General features: G+C 42.2%; 2 protein-coding genes across 3 annotated transcripts; both read right to left on the minus strand.

Moving 5' to 3' along the window:
* Positions 1 to 759: 759 nt before the first annotated feature.
* LOC111575775 (zinc finger protein 79-like) lies at positions 760 to 7,057 on the minus strand. Its single transcript, XM_023281107.3, has 2 exons — positions 6,783 to 7,057; positions 760 to 1,651 (listed from the first exon to the last, which is right to left on the minus strand). The coding sequence occupies exons 1-2, from the start codon at positions 6,967 to 6,969 to the stop codon at positions 873 to 875; spliced, it is 966 nt and encodes a 321-aa protein (XP_023136875.1). The 5' UTR covers positions 6,970 to 7,057; the 3' UTR covers positions 760 to 872.
* Positions 7,058 to 8,153: 1,096 nt separating this feature from the next.
* Positions 8,154 to 18,060, minus strand: zc3h11a (zinc finger CCCH-type containing 11A). Of its 2 annotated transcripts, XM_023281099.3 has the most exons (17): positions 17,620 to 18,060; positions 16,590 to 16,660; positions 15,048 to 15,187; positions 14,824 to 14,943; positions 14,318 to 14,441; positions 14,044 to 14,226; positions 13,894 to 13,959; positions 13,599 to 13,772; positions 13,063 to 13,140; positions 12,874 to 12,972; positions 12,641 to 12,703; positions 12,054 to 12,551; positions 11,846 to 11,910; positions 11,271 to 11,763; positions 10,857 to 11,029; positions 10,159 to 10,361; positions 8,154 to 9,274 (listed from the first exon to the last, which is right to left on the minus strand). In XM_023281099.3, exons 3-17 carry the CDS (start codon positions 15,099 to 15,101, stop codon positions 9,055 to 9,057), a joined length of 2,613 nt encoding a protein of 870 aa, XP_023136867.2. In that variant the 5' UTR covers positions 15,102 to 15,187; positions 16,590 to 16,660; positions 17,620 to 18,060; the 3' UTR covers positions 8,154 to 9,054. The 2 variants fall into 2 exon arrangements, with proteins under 2 accessions (XP_023136867.2, XP_054866807.1); XM_055010832.1 differs by having other exon boundaries at positions 16,590 to 18,059.
* Positions 18,061 to 20,376: the final 2,316 nt, after the last annotated feature.

Raw genomic sequence — 20,376 nt, forward strand, 5'->3', positions numbered from 1 at the left:
GGTACGGTCATCTAACAAAGATATAGATCACTAAGTGCTCAAGTTAGCTCCAGTTCATCCATCATTCATCCATCTATTCATCCTCCATCCATCCATCCATGCACTGCTTAGTCCTCATCAGGGTCATGGGGGGCTGGAGTCTATCCCAGCTGACTGAGGGTGAAGGCAGGAGACACCTGGACAGGTAACAGTCTATCACAGGTTCACCTGGACAGGTAACAGTCTATCACAGGGCTACACATAGAGACAAACAATCACACTCACATTCACACCTACAGACAATTTAGAATCACCAGTTAACCTCAGCATGTTTCTGGACTGTGGGAGGAAGCTGGAGAACCTGGAGAAAACCCACACATGTACAGGGAGAACATGGAGACTCCATGCAGGAAGATCCCAGGAAGTCCGGGACGTGAACCAGGGATCTTCTAGCTGCAAGGCGACAGTGTGAACCACTGAGCCACTGTGCAGCCTCCAGTGCATACAGTTTAACTGAAATTCTTTTTCCTGTCTCCTTAATATGACACAATCAGTCAGTCAGCTGTTATTGAGTTGTAGGAAGCAGCATGCTGGGTTAGTTAGCTGTGATAATGATCTCTTGGGTCACATGGCCTGCCTTGTTGGGCTCGTAAACAGATGTAGCAACAACTTTTGTCACATTTGTACATCTTAGCTTTTACAATGGTGGGTAAATGTGGTACAAAATGTTCCTGTTAATACCTCTGAGAGCAGCACCTCCACAATCAATGATCACAAACCTTCATGGAGCACTCTTTATTGCACAACAATAAGACACATCAAACACCATTACTGTACACTGTTTGAAGCTGACATGTGGCCACTAAAGCGTTAGAGTTTACAGACAGTGGACTTCATTTGCAGTGTGGGGCCCGGCTCCAGCTGGCCCTCTCTCTGGTGTGCAGCCTGAAGTGGGTGTTGAGGTGAGCGGACTGGTTGAAGCATTTCCCACAGACGTGGCAGCGGAAGGGTTTCTCCCCGGTGTGGATGCGGTGGTGCCTCTTCAGCATGCTGACGGTGGTGAAGCTCTTCCGGCACACGGCGCAGCTGTACGGTTTCTCTTTCGTGTGCCAGCGCATGTGGACCTCCAGCTGGCAGGCGAAGCTGAAGCCCTTACCGCACTCCTTACAGCTGTGCCACCTCTGGATGCTCTGGCTGGGGTGAGAGGAGCGAGGCGGAGGCGGCTTCAGGGACCTCACGTTCTTGATCTGCAGGAAGTGAGAAGCTTGTTTTCCATTAGAGCGAAGCAGCCCCTTCACCAGCTGGTCAGTCTTTGGAGTCCTGTGACTCTTAGAGGAGGTGTAAGAGTCGCTCTGAGCGGCTCTGTGGGTTGAATGGACGGACGATGAGAAGCTGTTGGTCGGCTGCTGTTTCCTGCTGTTCTCTCCATCCGTCTCCGTCTTAATCTCGGGGGATGTGAGTGGAGGAGGAGAGACAGCTGGAGGAGGATGAGACCTCTGAGACTCAATGTGGCTGCAGGTTCCTTCCTCTGACTCTGCTGCTTCTGGGAGAAACTCGCTTTGAGCGTTTCCTAGTTTGGGTTCTTCTTTAACTTGAGGCAGCAGCTCCACACTGCTCCTCCACTCAGACTCACACAGCTGGACATCTTCTGGAGGCTGGACAGAGTGAGGCTCTGAAATAAAAACATCACAGTCATGAATGTCAGAAGAAATATTGTAGTGTCTCTTCTAGGGATTCATCTACAGGGTTACTTTATATTGTTATAGTTTATTTAAGAGCGTGGTCGTTGAATTTCTGAGCATTTCTTCTTCATTTTCCATTCAGATTTGGAAACATTTTGCCTTCCCTTCATAAAGCTTCTGCTCTGAGCTGCATGTCTGCTGGGATTCAGTCTGAGTGGATTAAATCCCTCTCAGACAACAGCCTTAGTCTTCTGTCTGAAACCTCTGCTCTCATATTTGAGCTCTCACTCTGGGACTGTTGTGAAATGAACCCATCAAAAGTCCCATCCAATAGAAAGCCAGGTATGATGTCGACCAATGAATTCGCTGCTTCCTTGCTTTACCTGTTCCTGATATGTGGTTACTGTGGAACCAGCCTCATAGGTTCCTGCCCTCCAGACCTTATGATGTGTTTTATGTCCACACTTTTGGAGTTAATACATATGAAACTGCAGCAGGACAGTGGAGATGTAGAGCACACACACAGACAGACTAGTAGGGCTACTTGGTCTGTAGAGAAAGCACTAGAAAATATGAATGGAACACATTTTGAACCAAGTTCACAACATATAAGGGATTTAGACGGCTGTTAGTCACCCTGCAGATAAGGAAAGAGAATAATAAAATAACTATAGAAAGAAGAAGAGGAAAAAAACAGTAGTAATAAAAACAAATAAAAAGTACACAGAGATAGTTACACATGAAAAGAATATATAAACACAGTAGAATAAAACGTTTTCTCTGGTGAATTATCAGAAACATATCCAGGGTATCAGACTCTCTGTCACAGACATTAAACTGTAAACTATGATATATCCGTCATATTGATGCTGATTCATGCTGAACAGAATGAGGTTATGACTACGACACCTGGAGTGGATGCAGTTTCACACAGAGTTCATTTCATCACTGAATATTTCCCCTACATGTGATGGTATGACGGCTCAAAAACGCTGGAAAAATATGATTCCAACCAAACTCATGTACTGCAAAGGCCTTTAGCTCAGTAAAAATTCATAGTATGACAGGTTTATTTTGAAATCTAGCAGCGTCAGCTCACTGGGAGACTGAAGGACATGTTAAATGTCATGTTCCCACATTTATTCCCACACAGAACCTCCACCTGACCCCATTACTACTGCAGATCACCCGGCACTGCTCTACATCTTCACCTGGGCTCCTCCTTGGTGTGGTTCGTTGGACAGAATATTTTTTGACAGGTCATTCTGCCTTGATTAACCCGATTCCCCACCTCAACCATCTTCAGATGCTTCTAAAAGCAATGAGTAGTGACTGAGCTGAGCCTGGTTACCCTCTGGGCTCATAGGAGGGTTAGTTTAGGAGTTCAAACTGTGAAGCAACGTTTGAAATACGCTCATGTTTTATTATGTTTGGTTAAAACCTAGTGAGTTGAGGTGGAATGATTGTTTTTTATTCCTTATTTCATTCATTTGTAAAATAAAAAAAAAAATTAATGTAAATACAAACTTCTCCAAACTAGAATGAAAGGGAGCAGAAAGAAGACAAGTCTTATTTTATCTGCCCCTTTATCCCCACAAATCAATTTACAAAAAACGTACTAAAAAAAGCAACATAAACAAAAACAATTTTTTTATTTATATATATATATATATATATATATATATATGTATATATATATATATATATATATATATATATATATATATATATATATATATATATATATATATATATATATATATATATATATATATATATATATATATATATATATATATATATATATATAAAATTCAATAAAATAAAATAGCTGCAGGCCAACACAGACAATCACATACCATTATGGTTCTCAAGTTACAATTCAGTTAATACTATTCACAACAACAAAAATGACAATGATATGACATCAAACATCCATCCATCCATTATCTATACACCACTTAATCCTCACTAGGGTCATGGGGGGTGGAGTCTATCCCAGCTGACTCAGGTGAAGGCAGGGGACACCCTAGACAGGTCACCAGTCTGTCACAGGGATACATACAGAGACAAACAATCACTCTCACATTCACACCTACGGGCAATTTAGAATGATCAATTAACCTCAGCATATTTTTGGACTGTGGGAGGAAGCCGGAGTACCCGGAGAAAACCCACGCATGCACAGGGAGAACATGCAAACTCCATGCAGAAAGATCCCGGGAAAGCCGGGACGCGAACCAGGGATCTTCTAGCTGCAAGGCGAAAGTGCTAACCACTACACCACTGTGCAGCCCCACCATCAAACATAACTAACATATTTCATTATATTTCTTTAACATACTGGCTTTAATTGTTCTTTGATTTCTTTGTTCAGATTGTTCCATAAACTGATTCCTTTTACAGACACACAACGTTCCATCAGTGTAGTCCTGAACCTTGGTTTTTTAAAGATCTCTGTTCCTTTTAAGTTACACTTGCTTTCTCTTTTTCCAAATCTTTTCTGGATGTTAATTGGCAACGTATTTATGTGAGCTTCCAATATAATTGGCAGAATACTATAATCTACTAATTCTTGAAATTTCAACAATTTTAACTGAAGGAATAATGGATTTGTTGGATCTCTGTATCGTTTTTTACTGATTATTCTTCTGGCTCTTTTCTGCAAAATGAAAATTGACTGAGTATATGTTTTGCAGGCATTTCCCCATACATCAATGCAGTAGCTCAGATATGGAACAATCATGGTGTTATATAAAATGTACAATGCTTTGTTATCCAGTGAATCCTTTACTTTGTGTAACAGAGCTATTTTCGATATTTTTACCTTTGTATACTGGATATGTGATTTCCAACACAAATTCTCATCCAAAATGACACCTAGAAACTTGGTTTCCCTTACTCTATTGATTTCAATACCATCTATAAGAATTGAAGCACCAGTGTCTCTCCCTCTGTTACTAAATATCATGAAGTTTGTTTTTTCAAGATTCAACGATAATTTATTTACATCAAACCATGTTTTTATTCTTTTAAATTCTTGTTTAACCACATTCAACACCTGTGTTAAATCTTCCCCACAATAAAATGAAGTAGTATCGTCAGCAAACAGAATACATTTGAGCAGTTTGGATACATAAACACAATCATTAATATACAAAGTAAACCCTGAGGTACTCCACACAGAACATGCGATTCAGATTTTGAATTATATATCTGCACAAACTGCTTTCTAAGTAGCTTGAAACCCATATTTTACAGGTTGTATCCAGTTTATGGCGTACTGCACTGTCAGATGATAGGAGAACATTTACACAGCAAGACAGCTGTGGAATGAAGTTATCACTGTGTTAACACAACATAACACAACAATAAGTTCATTAAATAAGCATAAATGACCCCAACATGAAGAAGGGATCCATCAGGAACTAACAGTAAAACTTACAGTATATTTTTCTATTATATTTCATACTCTTCTGCTGTGGTTTTCCCATCAGTCTTTCTGCTTGCTACAACAACAGAATTCCTCCATGATGATGAATAAAATATTTCTATTCTAGAAAAACTGTGTACTTTATCCAGACAGGTGAGGAGGTTTCTCTGTTTCTGTGACGTTAATGAGCACATGGATGATTACAGAATAAAGTGACTGTAGGGACGTCTGATATTGGCTTTTTTGCCAATAATGTCCAACTCTTGATTTCCGATTCCGATATCAACCGATACCGATATCTGTGGGCTATTTAACTAATTCTAGGTAACATCACATATCTCCTGTGGTGGAATTAACACATCATGCCTCATTTTATTGTGATGCCCCATTGCATGCATTCTCAGATGAAACAAGGCTTTCTAATGGAAACATTGTCTATAAAATAAGAAACTACTTCAACTGAAGTTATGGAAAAAATGACATATTTGGGCCATTTTTATTTTATTTTAATTGTGTCAAACAACAGTTCACACTCTCCCTCCCTCTATAAGTCGGTAAATGCTGGTTTATAGATATTACATTTCTATGCCAATAACGGGCCGATATTATCAGACATCCCTATTCACTACCTAAACACACAGCTAGGTAACACTGAGAACACGTTTCATAGAGAATCATCACACATGGACACAAGTCAGGAATCCACTGAGGCTGTTGGGTCAACAGGACAACATTTCTACTAATGACCAGTATTTACCACAGTACCAGAACGTTACCAGAACATTACCAGAATGTTACCAGAACAGTACCAGAATGTTACCAGAACAGTACCAGAATGTTACCAGAACAGTACCAGAATGTTACCAAAACGTTACCAGAATGTTACCAGAACAGTACCAGAATGTTACCAGAACAGTACCAGAATGTTACCAGAACAGTACCAGAATGTTACCAGAACAGTACCAGAATGTTACCAAAACGTTACCAGAATGTTACCAGAACAGTACCAGAATGTTACCAGAACAGTACCAGAATGTTACCAAAACGTTGCCAGAATGTTACCAGAACAGTACCAGAACATTACCACAACGTTACCAGAATGTTACCAGAACAGTACCAGAATGCTACCAAAACGTTACCAGAATGTTACCAGAACATTACCAGAATGTTACCAGAACAGTACCAGAATGTTACCAGAACAGTACCAGAATGCTACCAGAATGTTACCAGAATGTTACCAGAACAGTACCAGAACATTACCACAACATTACCAGAACATTAACAGAATGTTACCAGAACGTTACCACAACATTAACAGAACATTACCTCTACAGGGGTCCTCTAAACACCCCTCATGTTCAGGAGTTCTGAGTTTAAAACATAAAACTCTCCCAGTTGAACCAGACTCTCTGCAGTAACAGTCCCAACATCCAGTCAGGTCTGGGGTTTGGTGTTGCCCCCTTTGACCAGCCCTATGGAAGACCTGTGGACCTGCTGGGACTGAGACCTGGTCCAGGACGGAGACCTGGTTCTAGGACTGTGACCTGGTCTGGACTGAGACCTGGTTCTAGGACTAAGACCTTCTCCAGGTCTGAGACCTTCTCCTGGTCTGAGACCTGCTCCTGGACTAAGAACTTTCTCCAGGTCTGAGACCTTCTCCTGGTCTAAGACCCTCTCCTGGTCCTCACCTGGCTGCAGCAGGAGCCTCTGGACGGCTACATTGAGGAGCCGTTTGAGCTTGTCGTTCTCCTCCTGGGCCCTGAGGATCTCGCTCTGGTACTCCAGGACCGTGTCTTTAACGGCTCTGAAGATCTCCTCCGCGGCGGCCGTCAGCCTGTCGTTCAGGAACACGTTGAGCAGCTCCAGCTTGGTCATGTTCTCTCCAGAGGAACGTCCTTCTGTTTACATCCACAGACCGGACGGAGGAGCACCGGCTCCTTCTGCTGGCGGAGCTCCGCCGGTAGCGCCCCCTGCTGGGCGGGAGGTTACAGCACAGACAACTGGAGACTGGATGACAAAGACTTATTATACAGCACCCTGAGTCAGCTGGGATAGACTCCAGCCCCTCTCATAACAATAATAATAATAATAATAATAATAATAATAATAATAATAATAATAATAATAATAATAATAATAATAATAATGTGTTTATTTAAATAGCAGCCAGACAATCAAACAAGACATAAGGAGACAAAACAGGGCAGTCAATTAAAATAAATAGTAAAAATGATAATAAATTAAATGAATAATTAGCTAGATTACCACTCATAACAAAGGAACTAGGCATTTTAAAAACTATAGAATAAGACGGGTTAAAATTAAAAGTCATAAAAAAAATAGAATTAAAGAATTAGAGAGACAACGTCACACCAAAGAACCAATCAGCTAAAAGTCAAATAAAACCAGACAGAAGATCTAAAATAAACAGGACATAATACAGAATAAAACACTAAAACTCAGTAAAGCTAAAGTAAACCTCACATAAAAGCAAGTCTGTAAAAGTGGGTTTAAAGAAGAGAGTTAAAGAAGTTAGTGACTCTGCAGGTCTGCTCTCCTCAGGCAGGTGGTTCCAGAGTGGAGGTTCTGATGGAGAAAGCTTGGTCACCTTTAGATTGAAGCCTAATGAGGATTCAGCGGTGTATAGATGATGGATGGAGGAAGTACAGGCAGGAAACACACTTTAACCCTTCTAAAAAATGCTGCTAGTGTTGGTTTTATTTCAGAACTAGTGGATAAAACCTCCCATCTCCTGCCTGAGCATCTAACACTGGGAGGCCGTGGTCAGAACGTTCCTGTCCACTGGTAGAAGAAGGAACCTCTGGGCACACTGTAGTTTTCACGTTCAACTTTAATTTGCACTCATTTAAATATTTTTTTCTTGTCTGGTAAAATTAAATGTATCATTTCAAAACTAGCATATTTCTGCATCTGCTTTGAGAACTTCCGAACTGTCTCCCTCCCTTTCTGTTGAATTTACCACACTTCAACACTCAGCACCCTGCTAGAAGGTATTCTTCACTTTCCATTTAAAAATATTAGTCAATCATCGATCAAGCTGGTCATTAAAAGCATCTTTATTTACACAGGAATCTGTACAAGTCTCTTAGAACAGTCAGCTCAGGGAGAAGGTTGAGGACAGAGCAGAAACACAGACTACACTGATAAACCAAGACTAACAGAGGAAAAATATCAACTGAAGACAGCACTGCTGAAAACAAATAGTGTTGTCAATCCTAAAAAGAACATAGAAACATCAGAAACAGTCCCTGAGGTGTTCGTTAATAAAGACTGGATGACTATAATCCCAGACGAGTCGCAGCGATTAAAAAAATAAACACATTTTAAGTGGAGGACAGCCTCAGGCAGAAGCTGTCCTTCGTAACATCTGAGAGGAAAACCAGCGAGGGGCATGTGCCTGATGGATGAAACAAACAGGAAGTCAACTAAAAAGTCCTCTCTGACAGGGTTTAAGTAAAACTGTCGTCATCTGGGAACAAGCTGAGCAACAACAGCCTCATCCACTCAGAATCAAAACGTGGGTGTCAGGCTGCTGGAAGCCACAGGACTTACTATTTCTAGATCAGCTTCCCTTTGCATACACAGTATACAGAAATGTCTTCTCTCTGAAACGGTGCCCAACATTTACATTATTCAGGGAGTCCTGACAAGTTGAGGTCATTCTTCACATCCAAGCATCAGAGCTTCTGTCAGTGTTTTAATGTCCTGAAAAGTTGGACTAAGACTCTAAGCAGACGTTAGAAGGACAACAGAAGATCATCAGAAGAACTTCAGATGATCACATGGGCAGGAAATGAAAGAACTGAGTCAGGAGAGAAGATGTTTAAAATATAGAGCAACAAATACAAAACTAAAGCTTAAAATAAGTTGAACGTTTAAGAAAAGAACTGAGTGAAATGCTCTAATGTGTAGAGTCAGACGAGGTTCTGGAGAAGAAACTCAGCTGTCAATCATCTCTGACAGCTCCTGCAGGAGGTCGTCTTCTCCGATGCCGGGGTCCACGTCATCCTCCAGGTGGTCGTCTGTGAACTCGTTCATCAGCTCCTCAAAGTCGTCCATGGCGGAGGTGGAGGCAGCGGTGCTGGAGGTGGAGGCAGCGCGGGACGCTGCTGCACTCGGTCTGCGGGGTTTGGACTGAGGGGGAGTCTTCAGGACGGGACTGGAAGGAACAGAGAAGATGTCAGCTCCAACTAGAACTACCAGCCTGTTGTACACCTCCACCAGCATCCATGTCTGGTAGAAGAAAGCTATTAAAGGAATTTAACATGAGGACAACAGAGCTAAACACTGACCTGACAGACTGACTACATACGTCCTCAATGACAGCTTCTGCAATTTGCTGATTGAATTATTTCAAACTGTAGATTTTATTGTACTAAAATAATTTATTGTAAGTGTTTAGCCCCCAAGCCAGCGTCACCAACTCAATATCGGACCAAACGTGGTCTCTATCTGTCCTATTTCTACACTATGGTGTTGAATAAAGGCTAGAAAAGTGTTTCTGGAAAACATGTCACAGTTGAGTTTGGACATTTGGGATCTAAAATTTATTTAAGTAATGAATTCTTGAGTTATGGCCAAAAATGTGTTTCTCGGGTCACAGCAACCTTTCAAACTCTAATCTGGTCCTCTCTGAGCCCATGTGAATGAGATGGAAAGAAGTTCCATCATGTGTTTTACAGGTTGAAGGGACAGACAAGCCAAAAACAAACGAAACAGAAGCATCAGAACCACTACCAGAAATCATGATACCTCCCTGATTCTAAAACAACTGTTGTGACAGACAGCTCATCCAGCTATCTGGACATGGCATGTGTCGGGGGAAACACTTGGCTGACAGGTAAAGACCCAGCTCGCTAGCTTCAGCAGCCACGTATTTTTCCTACACAATAAACACTGCTGTGAGAAGCTGAGCACCAACCTAGAGAGCTCTAAAACAGCTACACCGACCAAAAACACATTGATTGGCTAAAATAAAAGGGAAGTGTAGAGGGGAGAGCAGTAACTCCGTTCCACTGGTCATCGTGTTGAAGCTGGGTGTACCTTTGGGGGACTGCACAGGCCTCTCTGGCAGCAGCTACACTAACAGCTGCCTTGGTTTCTTGGCCTGGGTTCTGTCTGAAGACAGGAACCGTCTGAAGCTCCTCTCTCAGGGGGCTGGAGCTGGAGCCAGCATCCGGTCGGGGTGTAGGACTCTGAGGTACCGAAGAGCTCAGCTGAGCCTCGGCACTGAAGGATGGAGACACCTGAAAACACACCACAAGTCACTAGAGGTCTGTACCAGCACAGGACTGCTTCTATTTCAATAAACCTGAGATGATAACTCTACTCTGCCGCACTTTTATCAACAACCATCAGTTTAAGTAATTCTCTACAGTTCTTGAAGCTCTTCTTGGCAGCACAACCAGAGGCTTCATTATATGAATATGATGTAAATATTTCACTGGTTGAGTATCATTCAGATTATGTAATAATTCTGCAGAAATATTCAAACTCCATCTCGCAGAAACATTTACAGAACATTTTATATATCAGTAGAAAAACGTTTACCCTTCACCTACATGCTGCTGTGTTACGGACATGTTGGGTAGAAATGCATAAATTAAATGTGACAGACAGAAACATCAAAGCGGAAAGCAGAGCAGCAAATACAAAGACAGACAACTACACTGATGTACACATGGAATAATCACAGCTCACATGAACCATGAAATGAAGTACATGCTGTATGTTGACGCTACCTGTCTGTCTCTGCATGCCGTCTCCTGCAGTGACTCCTCACTAACTGTGGAGGCGCTGTTCAGAGGTTTAACAGCAGCTACAGCTGAACGTGCTGCTCCTCTCCTCTTCTGGCCGGGCTTCAGCTGCACTGCAGGCTTCATTACCGATGGTTTCACATTCAGCTTGGGCCTCACTGCAACCACAGCACAGTTCAAATGTCAGTTTCATCTTTTCTATGCTGATGATCTGTTGCCCACATGGAGTTTCTCTGCAACTTCTAAGAAACAGCGTGTTTACAGAACCTGACTGGTCACTAAAGAGCATGTAAACGTTGACTGGACTGAGGGAGACCGGTTTGATTTGACCTTTCAAAATGGAAGCTGGGCTTCCACTTTGTGTAGAAGCAGAAACTATGGCAGCATTAGGGATGGTACCTTTGGTGTCTACAGGATGTTCTGGGGACTTCTTCTGATCGCTGTTCAGTGCTTCATCAGCAGTGGGGGTTTCTGCAGCCACACCCTGAGGAGCTGCTCTGGCTTGCTTGGCTGGTGACGGCATGGAGAAGACCCTGGTGTTGTTGTCTGGGACTTCCTTGGAGCTTGGAGCTGAAGACACAGCTGGAACAGCAGAGACTGTTTTATCAGGAGCAGCTGTGTTGTTCAGATGTGAAGCCGCCCTGGATCTGGGAGGAATCAGTTTACGAACAGGGACTCTTTGAGTGGCTGGGCTGAGGGAAGGAGAGGAAGGGCCTGATAATGTCAGACTGTTCTTAGCAGGAAGCGTCCTCTTCTGGGGATCACTAGAAGTCTGGTTTGGAGAAGCCTCTGCTTCCGCTGAGCTCTTGGCCTGCTCCTCAATTTCTTGCTTTCGAAGGTGTTTCTCCCGCATGATCTCCTCAAAGGTCTTCACCTTGACATTGTTACTGGCCTAGAGAGACACAAAACATGACTATGACCTGGAGTCAGAAGAACAACAACCAGCCTCTCCTGCAGGATTTTACAGATCATACCTCAGAAACAGCAGCTGGAGGCTTCAGAGGCTTCTCTGAAACTTTAGTATTCTTCTCATGTGTGACTTTAGAGACAGAAAACTCATGTTAGTGCTTCAAACACATGGAGAGATTGAACTTTTTTTTTAAATAAGACATTTACAGAAGCATACAGAACATTTCTACATGAGGAGGAAACAAATGATGGATCATGTAGGTGCTGTCTTACTCTGGGGAGTCAGCTTCTTCATGCGCAGCAGACGGGGCTTCTTAGCTCCGGTCTCTTCAGTATCAGAGCTCTTCTTGTTTTCAGCTACCGCCATTTGCTGAGCCTGAATCCTTGCTGCCTTCTCCTTCCGGATCTCCTCCAGGGTCTTCACTCTAACCTCACGGTCAGCTGCATCTGACTCTCCGTGGCTCTCTCCTGTAGCTTCCTCCACCAGGAGCTTGGTCGTCTTCAGGCTGCGCTTTGGCTCCTGTTCCTTCTCATGCATTCTTTTCTTAGCCTGAAGGATCTCAGAAAACATTTTGACTTGGCCAACTGAGGTGTCTGTTACAGTGATAGCTCGCTTGATGCCTTTGGTTTTGGTTATGGTGACCTCTGGAGGCGTGGCTGAAGATGCGTCTTTGTGGCTCTGAGACTTTGCTGCTTTCTCCTGTTTGATCTCCTCCAGAGTTTTGATGCGGATCTGCTCAGGAAACTTCTTTGACGCCACACTTGTCTCAGCTGTAAGACAACAATAAACAATGCTTTCATCTACGTGCATGACGTCGCTCCAGTAAGAATCTCAAAGTAACTCTTTTTAGACTTCTTACCCAGCTGAGTGGGAGCAGCAGGTTCAGAGAGCAGCCCCAGTCTTTCCTTTATAGGTTTCAAAGCTGAACAAACAGAAGAGAGAAAGTACAGATTCTGGTGATAATGAACAACATCAAAACACAACCTGGTTTTCTACAAGTTTCAGTGTTCACTAAAGTGCTCCCATTGCCTGAAAACACAGCACCTCCGATCAGCATGAATCTCCTGCTCAGTGAGTTTTCACAGTACTCACCTTTCTGATTGGGCATCGATGGTTCCTCTGCATCCACAACTCTGCCCAGACGCTCAGCGAGACTCCTTTTCAACGGAACACCTCCTCCACCTTTTACATCTACAGCAAGCACACGTCATGACCTTCTACCCTCTAGGTTATTTTTATTAGCAGTGACATCTGACATCTTCAACAAGACAGTACGTGTACCTGTGTGGGGCATCTTCCTTCCAAGCCTTTCAGCCACACTGGCTCTCGGTCTCCCAGCTTCTTCAAAGACAAGCGGGTCTAGGATAAAAGACAGAACGGAAGTGATTCAGAAAATAATAAATATTTAACGTATTTTTACAACTGAAGCCAATGTCTATATTGCTATGTGTGAATCAGATATTTTAGACTGTTTATAATGGACATTTCTTTTTAGATTTCAAGCAGGGATTATTGTCATTAAAAAAGAGACGGTGCAAATTAAAATGCTGCTTCAGATCCACCATGAGGAGGACATCTCCACACTACATGTCTGACACTAGATATTCCCATTCCAGTCATGGTGCTGTCCAAACAATGCAGTTCTACTGTGATAAATAGACCCAGCATTGTATCTGCCTATCAGACGAGTCTGAACATCATCTGAATGTCTGTTCTGTACAAGCTCAGACACCCTGTCTTCTTTAGAATGACCATCCAATGTTTATCCTACCTGAATGTCATCATACTCAAAAATAAGAAGTATTAGAGCTTTTTACCATCTCTGGAGCCCAAGAGGGCTGGTTGAAAAAGGGACTGGATGTTTTCTTTCTCTCCATTGGCAGACGTTTCTCCACTCTGGACAGGATAACCGGCTCTCTTCATGCTGGCCTTCAGGGCCTTTCTCAGCAGGATCTCCTCCAAGGTGCTCACTCCAAAGTTCAGTGAATCCCCTTCAAAGAAGCGACATTGACTTGTATAAAATGAAGGCTGCACAGCACAGGGTAGAATTACAACTTCAGTAAAAAACGATAAACTGTAATTCCAAAGCTTTGTGTCTCTGCACAGGCTCACCTGATTTAGGTAACTTTTTAGGAGAAGGGCCAATCTTGCCGTCCTCTCCCTCCTCTGAGAACTGGTCTGGAAACAGAAGGACATCAGTGGTAACGATCAAAGTGGACATCCTGTCTCTATGTGACGACTAGAGAAGACACAGAAGCTCACCATCTTCATCCTCGTCATCGTCTGCTGGATTGATCACCACCGGTGGGTGGGTGGGGCTTGGTACCGGCTCTTGGCTTTCTGTCTTGATGATGCCTCTCAGCTGAGGATTGGCTGTGGTGTGAAGAGAAGCAGCTGGTGGGGGGGGCGGTTCCTCATGCTGCTGTTCTTCATCTTTGACCAGATCTGGGAGAGTTAAACCTTATCATTACTGTCTCTCAGGTGGAAGGAAAACCTTCTTAAAATGTCCATGTGTGTGTAAACTAAGTCCACTCACTTTTATCAGGGGGGACAAACATGCCTTCTATGTAGCGGGGCTTTTCATGGAAGAAGGCACAGTGTGGCTTCTGGCATCCCGCCGGCTGGTTCTCCCAGTAACAGTGGATCTCCTTCCGGTTTTTCTGTTTACATGAAAGAGATTAATAACATGTAGTGGCATGAACGGAGAAGACAGGTAGACACTCAAACGTATCCATAAAATGCTTCAGAAAAGGAGCGTGTAGTTATTGTGTAATCAGGTCTACAGTTCTAGCTCTACTTGTCATCATGTCATTGTTTCTCCAAGCTAAATATTGTATTATGATTTTATAAAACCTAATTTTAAGTCAGTCTTGTCCTCATGGCAAACATTTAGAGAGATCTACTGCAGCAGTGGAGCTCCTGGCCAAGGTTCACAGACTATTTTTATAGCCTTCATTAATGACCACTCAAGACACCAACAGCCTCGACTGCTTCAAGGAGATTCTGAGCTGTCTTTAGCTCTAATGTTTAAATGTTGCTTACTGTGATCTCCATGTGGCGAAACTTGCAGACGGTACGGAAGCAGCGTCCTTCCTGCCAGAGGCTGCAGACGGTCTCATTGCCCATAGCAGCCTCACAGTGTCTGAACGGGCAGCTTTCTCCCTGCATGAACCAGACAGCAAACAGTAAGATCAACCTCTTCATTACGGCCACAAGTCACTGACCCAGTGGGTAGACTATGTGTGCACACAGCGGGGTTTGCATACTTTAGTGCAGGTGGAGTAGTAGAAGAAGTAGCAGTCATCTCCATGGTTGGTCATAGTATTGTCGGTACACGTCTTAAATGGCGGCAGGTTCAACCTTTAAAACCAGCAGCTGGTTCTCTTGAGGGTCAACAGGACTCTCCCTGACGACACAGAGCACAGAAAGGCATCACACACAAAAACCCTCTTCATTACAAGTCTGCTCATGTAAAGCCAACACCAAGAAGCCTCTGTGTCCTTTCCTCATATAATGTATATAGAGCTGGGGGGTCAAACTTTAGTTCAGGTTCCATATTCTGGACCAGACCAGTAAAACCACAGCAGAATAACCTAGAAATAACCACAACTCCTAATGTTTCTGTGCTTTAGTGCAAAAAAGTGCATTCTGAAATGTTCATATTTAATTATCTATCTTTTTACAAAATATTATGAGCTGCCAGAAATTTATTAAAAATAAATTCAATTTCAACAGCATTCAGCCTCAGTTTATCATTTCCGCATTACAACGTCCAGATCACAGTGTATCAACAAAGGTACACAACATTTAGTCACAGCTATCTGGAACTGAATGATTCAGTATTTTACTTTAAAAAACAACAAACACAAGACAAAATATTACAAAAATGAGACACAAAATGACAAAAACGAGACAAACGACACGAAACAAAACAAGAAAGAGACAAAAAATTTGCCAAAAAAGTTACAAAGCGACAAAAAAAATAGACAAACAGGTGAGACAAAAAAAACACAAAACAATCAAAATGTTACACAAAACAATGAATAAAGCAAAACACAAAATGACAAAAATAAGATAAAAAACCACAAGTGAAACAAGAAGGAAACACAAAATGACAAAAACGAGAAACAAAATGACAAAAACATGAGACAAATGACAAAAGTCAGACAAAATATTACAAAAATGAGACACAAAAGAACAATGAACAATCTAGTATTTTACTTTCTGATCAAAAAAACTTGTCATGGTCTAGAAATTATTTTAAATTTATAGTTTTACTAATTTCCAATCTGCAGTTAATGTCTTCTCTGGAATTGTTACACTTTGAGGGACGGATTGGACCCTCTGGAGGACCACTTTTGGCCCACATGTTTGACACGCCTGATCTAGAGGCAGGTATGACTTCCTTCCTTCCTTCATCAAATTATTCAAATCGGTAGGTTTCTGTCCATATATCTATGGATAGAAACCTGCAAAATGTTTCCGTTTGGTTAGGGTTAGCAGCTTTACCCCAGCCGACCACTGTGCAGCGGACAACTGCTGTCTTAGATAGTGGTCTGTGTGAATATATATAATATGGTTTGCTCTGTGATTAGACTGAATGTAAATGTGGAGAATCAATGATCCTGGTGAAAGTATTAGATTTTGTTGTTTTATTTAGAAAAACAAAGATGAGTATTTCCTTAGTCACGGTGCTTGTTTGTGAAATCCCTGTGTGTAAAGAATACATAAATGTGAATTGTGTGAGCTGCTGACCAATCAGGTGTCCAGTGAGCCTTCACCAGCATGCTAAGTTTGCTTTTCTGTACCTGAAGTGTCTGAGAAGCGGCGTCCCTCCTGACAGCGCTGCTGGTGGGTGTCTCCGCGGTGGTATGGAGTCCTGAAGGAACACTTGATCCGTGAGATAAGAGGAAAAGTGGGGTGGCTCGCCCAGAGACATTCGTCTTCCTACGACATCCCTTTTTTGAGACTCTCTGAGACATCTTTATCTCCAGCAGACTGCTAAACATTACCGATGGTGGGGGTAATAGTCCTTCTGGGTTTTTTTTTTATGCTATTAATTGGTGTGGCTAATGGAAGAACTAAATAGGGCGACATAAACAGCCAGACAAGAAAAAAATGGTGGAAAAAAATGCTAAAATTGACGTGGAGAGAGGTGGGATGGTAGGTGGGAAAAAACATCCTCCGCTTCTTCTTGAGCGTGGCAGCATTTGGCACACTTCTGACACTGAGCAGTGGAAAACGGCCAGGATATTCAAGCTTCTAGGAGCTTCAGCTGTTGATTACCAACGCTGAAGAGAAAAAAACATCTTCTGCCAGCAGAGGAAATGGGGGGAAAACTATCCATATCCAGGGATCCCCAACCAAAGAGTGCCAAGAGGATGGTTTTAAACCTACAAATCAATCAAAAACACTCCGCGGGGAACTGAAAAGGGGTTATTAAGAGACAGACAACAGAAATATAGCAAAGACATTTCTACAGATAGGTACAACAACATGACAAACATGCTCTCCAGAGCAGCTCCAGGGAGACTGTTACTGGGTTAAAGCATCATACGGACTGTAATAAACCCGTATTTATAAATATCAGGTACTAAACAGACTGTGAGGGTTGTTTTTTTTTTTTTTAAATCTAGACAGGAAGGCCTGAGCAACAGCTCTGTTTCATGTACCAAAAGGTATGTACACTGAGACACCTTCATTAAAATAACCATTTATAAAGTCACCACCTACAGTCAATACTTCTCCAGCTGTTTTCTCGGAGTGTAACACCATTAAACTGTGCGTATATCCAAAGTTTAAGAGCCCAGACAGAGTAGAAGACAGTCCCATACTTACTGTTGAATAATAAAAAGAGGCCCAAAGCTACGAGCGACTCCCAGCAGAGACGGAAAAATCACTAGAATGAGTCCTTCTGGGTAAATAGATAGCTTAATAAACTCTAGTATGTTTTAAAAATACCACAGATATATAACATTCTCAGCAGTGGACATATTAAAGGCGATTTTAATACACTTTACATCACAGAGGCCTACCGAGCCGTCCGGACCATATGTTAGCTAAATGCTAAACGGCTGTGTGTTGAGGAATTACTGCCTCTTTCATGCTATCACAGCCAAAGATTATGTAAAACCAAGTGTAGACGACGTTAATTACCAGCTTTGAATTTAAAAAAGACGTTTAAAAATGTGAAATAGAGGAAAGTCGCAGTCCCGGTTCGTTGACAGACGCAGATAGACTAAAGCAAAATGGCGACAGATCCGAGGGTCGACGTGCTGCGTTCAGGGGCCACAGGAAATCTCGGAGATTCATCTACTCCGCTGAGAGCTCCGTGGTGCGCTTTTCCTCTATGGCAGGGGTGGGCAATTAATTTTCATACGGGGCCACATGAGAAACTTTGACAGTTGTTAAGGGCCGGACCAGTACATGTAAAAGTTCTGCTCAATATATATCTCAACAAAAACAGTAAATGAAACAATACAATGATACAATGAAAATGTGGAACACAGAATACAACTATTTAATGAAAGATTTTGTTTTTTCATTCAAACTATGATTGCTGCCTATTGAGTTGTAGATATTTACTATCATAAAGACATACTTAAAATGTGAAACTGATTTTCCAAGTGCTTTAATTACTTTTCAGCAGTCACTATTTTTACAAACGAAGTAAGTAAGCATCACTCAGAATTTATTCTACAACAATACGACCATCAGCTGGCAGAGATTTGAAACTTGCCTTATCATGTCAGTTTTTGTTCATCATGAACGCTATGAGGTGTTTTTCTAAATCTACATTAAGATGACTGTGAAGCATAAAGAAAGACAACAGCTCCCCACTACACTTACAGCAATGTTCAATATATCTCAATAAAAACAGTAAATTACACAACACAATGATGTACAATACCCAACTCTTGAATCTCTGCTCTCAGATCCCAAACTCGTTTAAGCATCTTGTCCAGGCTGATCCATCTGACAGCTGTCTGGTAACCAAGGTCACCATGTTCACTATCATCTCCTCCACAAAGACAACAAACTGTCTGTAATTCAATGCTCTTGCCCTGATGAAGTTAACTACTTTAGTTACAACATCAGTCACGTGGTTGATTTTTTAGCACTGACTTACACAGCACCTCCTGATGTATAATACAATGCAAAAATATCAGTTTCTGTTCTGGGTTTACTTCAGTCACTTTATCTTGCATCCGTTTCAAAAGTCCAACATTTTTCCCTGTCAGATTTGGACAGCCATCAGTTGTAACACCAACCAAACTCTCCCATTTTAGTCCCAGCTTGTTCATGCATGTATTTACCTCAGTGAACCGTCGTGGTTCCCTTCATTGGCTGCACAGCTGACAGCTCCTCCGTCATCTCAAAGGTTTTTGTTAGTCCACGTACAAAGATGAGTAACTGGGCTGTGTCACGGACATCACAGCTCTCGTCCAGAGCCAAGGAGAAAACGTCAAAATCGTCCACTTTGCTGTGCAGCTGAAGCTCCAGATTTTCGGCGATGCTCTCCGCCCGCCTCGTTACGGTTCGCCTCCAAAGGGCCACGTTAACGAACGCTCCTTTCTTCTCCGGGCATATAAACGCTGCAGAGTCCACCAGACATTCTTTTATAAACTCTCCATCAGGGAATGCTTTACTGTTTTTGGCGATTTTGTAGGATATTAGAAAACTCGTCTTGACTGCCGCATCCCTTGATGGGAGCTTTGGTAAAACAAAGTCATTGCTGCTTTAGAAGTTTAGCTAGCAAACCTTCAGACATCCTCCCCGCTCTGCATCAGTCAAATGTTTGTACTTCTCTGCATGTTTGGTCTCGTAGTGTCGATTCAGATTATAATCCTTGAGCACCGCGATCTGTTCTCCACAAACTAGACACACAGCATTACCTCTGACTGCAGTGAAGAAATACTTGGAAGTCCATGCCTTGTTAAAAACTCTGCATTGGGAATCAATCTTTCTTTTTTGCCGTTGGCTGACATCTTCCAGGCTGAAGCTAACCAACAAACCAATCAGCATAAACCTTATGCTAACCATGGAAAGCACGTGCGAAAAAACGTTAATTTAGCAGATCTTTCAAAATAAAAGCAGTGCAGGCATATTGCTTGCATGTATTGCGATGATATGTATTTGCATCGACTTTTAATATTTTCCAATGACCTCATAGGGGCCAGTCAGGGTCATCCGGCGGGCCGGATGTGGCCCGCGGGCCGTAGGATGCCCAGGTCTGCTCTATGGCCTCACATTTAGAGCATCTTTTAAAGACAACTCCCACAAAGTCAGGATGAAGAAACCATTTCAGGTTCTACCTCATGAAGCTTATCTAGAGAATGCCAAGAGTGAATAAAGCAGGAATCAAAGCAAAGAAAAATCTAAAATCTAAAACATGTTTGACTTCTTTCACATTTTTATTTCCTACATAATTCCATCTCTGTTCATTCATAGTTTTGATGCATTCAGTGAGATTCTACAATGGAAGATCATGTCATGAAGATAAAGAAGAATCATTAAATGAGAAGCTGTGTCCAAACTTTTGACTGGTGGTGTACATACAACGAAAGCCTGGCTATGTTTAACTTACTTCTGCAC

This window comes from Amphiprion ocellaris, chromosome 5 (assembly GCF_022539595.1).
Source record: "Amphiprion ocellaris isolate individual 3 ecotype Okinawa chromosome 5, ASM2253959v1, whole genome shotgun sequence".
In the NCBI taxonomy this organism is placed as follows: domain Eukaryota; kingdom Metazoa; phylum Chordata; class Actinopteri; family Pomacentridae; genus Amphiprion; species Amphiprion ocellaris.

Coding starts and splice junctions, on each gene's coding strand:
- LOC111575775 (XM_023281107.3), bottom strand. CDS start 6,969: ATGACCAAGCTGGAGCTGCTCAACGTGTTCCTGAACGACAGGCTGACG. Junction 1,652..6,782: donor GAGGCTCCTGCTGCAGCCAG/GTGAGGACCAGG, acceptor TTTTTATTTCAG/AGCCTCACTCTGTCCAGCCT.
- zc3h11a (XM_023281099.3), bottom strand. CDS start 15,101: ATGACCAACCATGGAGATGACTGCTACTTCTTCTACTACTCCACCTGC. Junction 12,704..12,873: donor ATCGATGCCCAATCAGAAAG/GTGAGTACTGTG, acceptor CTGTTTGTTCAG/CTTTGAAACCTATAAAGGAA. Junction 11,911..12,053: donor GAAGAAGCTGACTCCCCAGA/GTAAGACAGCAC, acceptor CTGTCTCTAAAG/TCACACATGAGAAGAATACT.